Source organism: Quercus lobata, chromosome 2, assembly GCF_001633185.2.
Source record: "Quercus lobata isolate SW786 chromosome 2, ValleyOak3.0 Primary Assembly, whole genome shotgun sequence".
NCBI classification, from domain to species: domain Eukaryota; kingdom Viridiplantae; phylum Streptophyta; class Magnoliopsida; order Fagales; family Fagaceae; genus Quercus; species Quercus lobata.
Genome location: NC_044905.1, coordinates 24,002,719 through 24,006,630, shown reverse-complemented (window position 1 = coordinate 24,006,630; position 3,912 = coordinate 24,002,719). Strand labels below are relative to the sequence as shown.

General features: G+C 41.5%; 1 protein-coding gene across 1 annotated transcript; it reads left to right on the top strand.

Moving 5' to 3' along the window:
- The first annotated feature begins 735 nt into the window (after nt 1-735).
- Nucleotides 736-1,426, top strand: LOC115961613 (tropomyosin alpha-3 chain-like). The gene is made up of 2 exons (XM_031080563.1): nt 736-924; nt 1,028-1,426. Exons 1-2 carry the CDS (start codon nt 736-738, stop codon nt 1,424-1,426), a joined length of 588 nt encoding a protein of 195 aa, XP_030936423.1.
- The last annotated feature ends 2,486 nt before the right edge of the window (nt 1,427-3,912 follow it).

The following is a 3,912-nucleotide window of genomic DNA, read 5'->3' as shown; positions in this document are numbered from 1 at the left end:
ATAAGCCGAGCTTAGACAAGATACTGAAAGTCAAGGTGTTTGTCCATAGTGATGGTCAGCTGAGAGCAGCGCACTTAGTCCTTAGATACACCCCCCTTTCATCAAGCTTCCAGGCACCAAAGTGCGTGATCAAGGCAAAAGACCTTCACCTACAACAAATAGACGTAGCTGTACCTGGCTTCCTCAACCCAAGTCTGGGGCCTCGAGGTGTGCTAAAAGTAGAACCCATCTTTTAGTACAAAGCTGAGGACGCAGCCACCCCCTTATAGCCAGCTACCACAGAAGAAGAAGAAAAAGAAGAAGGAGGAGTGGTTGAAGTGTCTGATTTTGAGGCCTTCAACCAACCTTAATCTCCAGAATAATTCACTGGTGATTTTAGTCACTTGCCTCTTGCTGAAGTAAGCCTAGCACAAGGAGATCTCCCCATTCCAAAAGCCATGGGAATACAACACAAACCCAAAGCTGGTCTCCTGGACGTCATGGAGTCTCAGTCTGGGAGTAAGGCGCTTGAGAAGACTACTCAGGCGAAGCTCCCCCTCCTCTATCTTCTCTGCCTCCCCGACTTGATCTTGCGGACCATAAGAGAAAAAAGGATCAGAGAGGTCCCGAAGTAGTGGAAAGAGGGAGGGTCCCTTCCCTAAGGAGGCTGAGCAATATAGGGGAGGTAAACAGGCCAAGATAGCCCAGACCTTGGTGGATAAAAGAGCTGAGTCTCAAATAGGGGTCCCTACCTAAATGCCCGCTCTGGTGCTAGACAGAGCTCCCTTGCCTACTGATGCTTCAATCAGAAACTTCCAGCAAGGGAAGGTCGGCTACGTGGCCAATGTTGTGGAGCAGGCCCTATTGTTGCTTGAAGATATGGCCGATTTAAGGTCACTGAGGAAGTACGAGGTCTTCCTTAGTTTAAAAAGAGACCTCGCTCTAGTAAGTCTACTGACTACCTTTCTTTCCTTTTATCATAGTACTAATTTTTTTTATACTTGTACATATACTTTGCTGATTTTATTATTACATTTTTTTTTTAAAGGCTGTCCAGGCTGCCCACAGAGCTGAGGAAATAGTCATTAGCTCTCATAAGGCAATGAAGGAAGAGGAGGGTAGGAGCGTTGTCACCGTGAAAGCTTTAGAACTAGCAAAGAAGAAGTCACAAGACCTTAATGCCAAGCTAGTTGAAGTTGATCGGGACAAGAAAAGGGCTGAGACTGCTTTGGACGAGGTGGAGAGGCAGGTGAAGGCTCAGTGCAAGCAGCTCCGCCAAGTCGAGGACAAGCTCTCCGCTGCCAGAAGCCAGATCAAAGTCCTGACGAAGAAGCTGAAGGAGGCCGAGAAGGCCAAGGAGCAGGACCGCTACGATGTGGGCGTGGCAGAGATCGAGGAAGCTCTCAGGGCTGAGGTCTCGGAGGTGTACAGATTCTATCACCTCTAAGTGTGGAATGAGGCCCTCAACCAAGCTGGGGTTGAGTCCTCCTCCACCCTTAAGAGAGCAGAGAATGTGTACTACCCTCTAGCCATCCACGCCTCGAGCTCCTTAGGCTCTAAGGCTAACTCGGTCTCTAAAGAGGCAAATGAAGGCAAGGAAAGCTCAGCCAAAGCTCTTCCCACAGCCAACATCTCCCCTGAGGCGGCAGAGCAATCCGAGGATGCTAAAAAGGTAGCAGACACCACCAAGGAAGTGGCCTATAATGCCTACCTGCCTCCATCCGCCCCCCAAGGAGAAAGAGGCTTCCTACAACATGGAGATTGTGCTGGCAACTCTCCCCATACCATCCAAGGAATACCTCAAAGGTAAAGGACCAGCATCCACCATGGCGGCCTCCACCTAGCCTCCCAAGACTCAAAAGGATAAGCTTGTAATAAAAATGAAGCCTTAAGTTGTTGTTTTTTTTTAATAGTTGTTTTTATTTTCACAGTTTGTAGTCAACTTCCCCTTTTTGTAACTACTCTACCTTTTACTAAGGCTTAAATTAATGAAAATTATGAACATTTCCTTTATTCTTGTGACCTTTATACAAGTCTTGATATGTTCTCTATCTCATTTAGCACTCAACCAATATGAAAATGAGACATAATTTTACTTAGCTATCTGTGTAAATGATAATGTGTTTGAAATCTATACAAGATATATCCTTTACTCCAAAAACATACACAACAATAGAGCATCCATACATGTCTGACTCCACCTAATCCCCCACTTATTAGTAGATCTAAGGGACTGGGGGGACAATAAATTCTCAAATAGTTTAATAGATATACTTGATATATATACAAATGCTTTAAGTGATACCCATGAATGTCCATTTGCACAAATAACTATCATGAAGGTCTTTGCCATTCAGCACAATTGGTTCTACTTGATACTTAAACGAAAAATAAAAAGTAGCACGTGGTTTGAAGAGCCAAGCATAACTAAGGTTCTGTTTAACACTTAGAAAAATAATAGGAAGTATTAATTTACTCAAAGTATATGGTCCGAGAAGCCCTAAATAACTAAGGTTCTATTTAACACTTAGAAAAATAATAGGAAGTATTAATTTACTTAAAGTATGTGGTCTGAAGAGCCCCACATAACTAAAGTTCTGTTTAACACTTAGAAAAATGTCATAAAATATTAATTTACCCAAAGCATGTGGTCTGAGGAGTCAGGCATAGTTAAGGTTTTGTTTACCACTTAGAAAGATGTCAAGAAGTATTAATTTACCCAAAGCATGTGATCCGAAGAGCCAGACATAACTAAGGTTCTGTTTAACACTTAAAAAAAGTCATAAAGTATTAATTTACCAAAAACATGTGGGTCGAGGAACTAGGCATAGCTAAGTTTCTGTTTAACACTTAGAAAGATGTCATAAAGTATTAATTTACCCAAAGCATATAGTCTGAAGAGTCAGGCATAACTAAAGTTCTGTTTAACACTTAGAAAAATTTTATAAAGTATTAATTTACCCAAAGTATGTGGTCTGAAGAGTCAGACATGGCTAAATTTCTATTTAACACTTAAAAAGATGTCAAGAAGTATTAATTTACCCAAAGCATGTGGTCTGAGGAGCCAGACATAATTAAGGTTCTATTTAACACTTAGAAAAATAATGGGAAATATCAATTTACCCAATGTATATGGTCCAAGGAGTTAGGTATGACCAAGGTTCTGTTTGATATTCAAAGGAATGATAGGAAGTATAATGCATAATGTAATAAATGAAAATATGGCAGAGAAAACTTTCATTAATAATAATACCTTCTCAGGTTGTTTACATTCCAGGGGCGTGATACAACATTTTCATCTAGATCTTCAAGATAATATGCACTTATTCCAGCTACCGAGGTGATGCGATATGGCATTTCCCAATTGGGCCCTAACTTTCCCCATACTGGGTTCTTTGTGGTTCCCAAAACCTTTCTTAATACCAAGTCTCTAGGCGCTAATGGCCTTAGCTTTACATTGGTATCATACCCTTACTTGAACTTGTGTTGATAATACGCCAATTGGACCATGGCATTTTCTCTTCACTCTTCAATTAAGTCTAAGCTCATCCCTAATAGCCTATCATTGTTGCTCAGAGTGAAAGAACTCGTTCTTAGTGTTGGGAATCCAGTTTCCAGAGGAATAACAGTTTCGGTTCTATAAGTCATTGAAAAAGATGTCTCCCCTGTTGACCTACGAGGTGTGGTTCTATATGTCCAAAGGACGTGTGACAACTCTTCCACTCATTTTCCCTTCGCATTATCCAACCTCTTCTTGAGTCCATTCACTATGACCTTATTGACAGCCTCAGCCTGTCCATTCCCCTGTGGATAAGTTAGGGTGGAATACCTATTTGTAATTCCCAGGTCATAATAGTACTTCTTAAAGGGTTTGCTATCAAACTAAAGATCATTGTCTAAGATGAGGGTATAGGGGATCCCAAACTGAGTAAC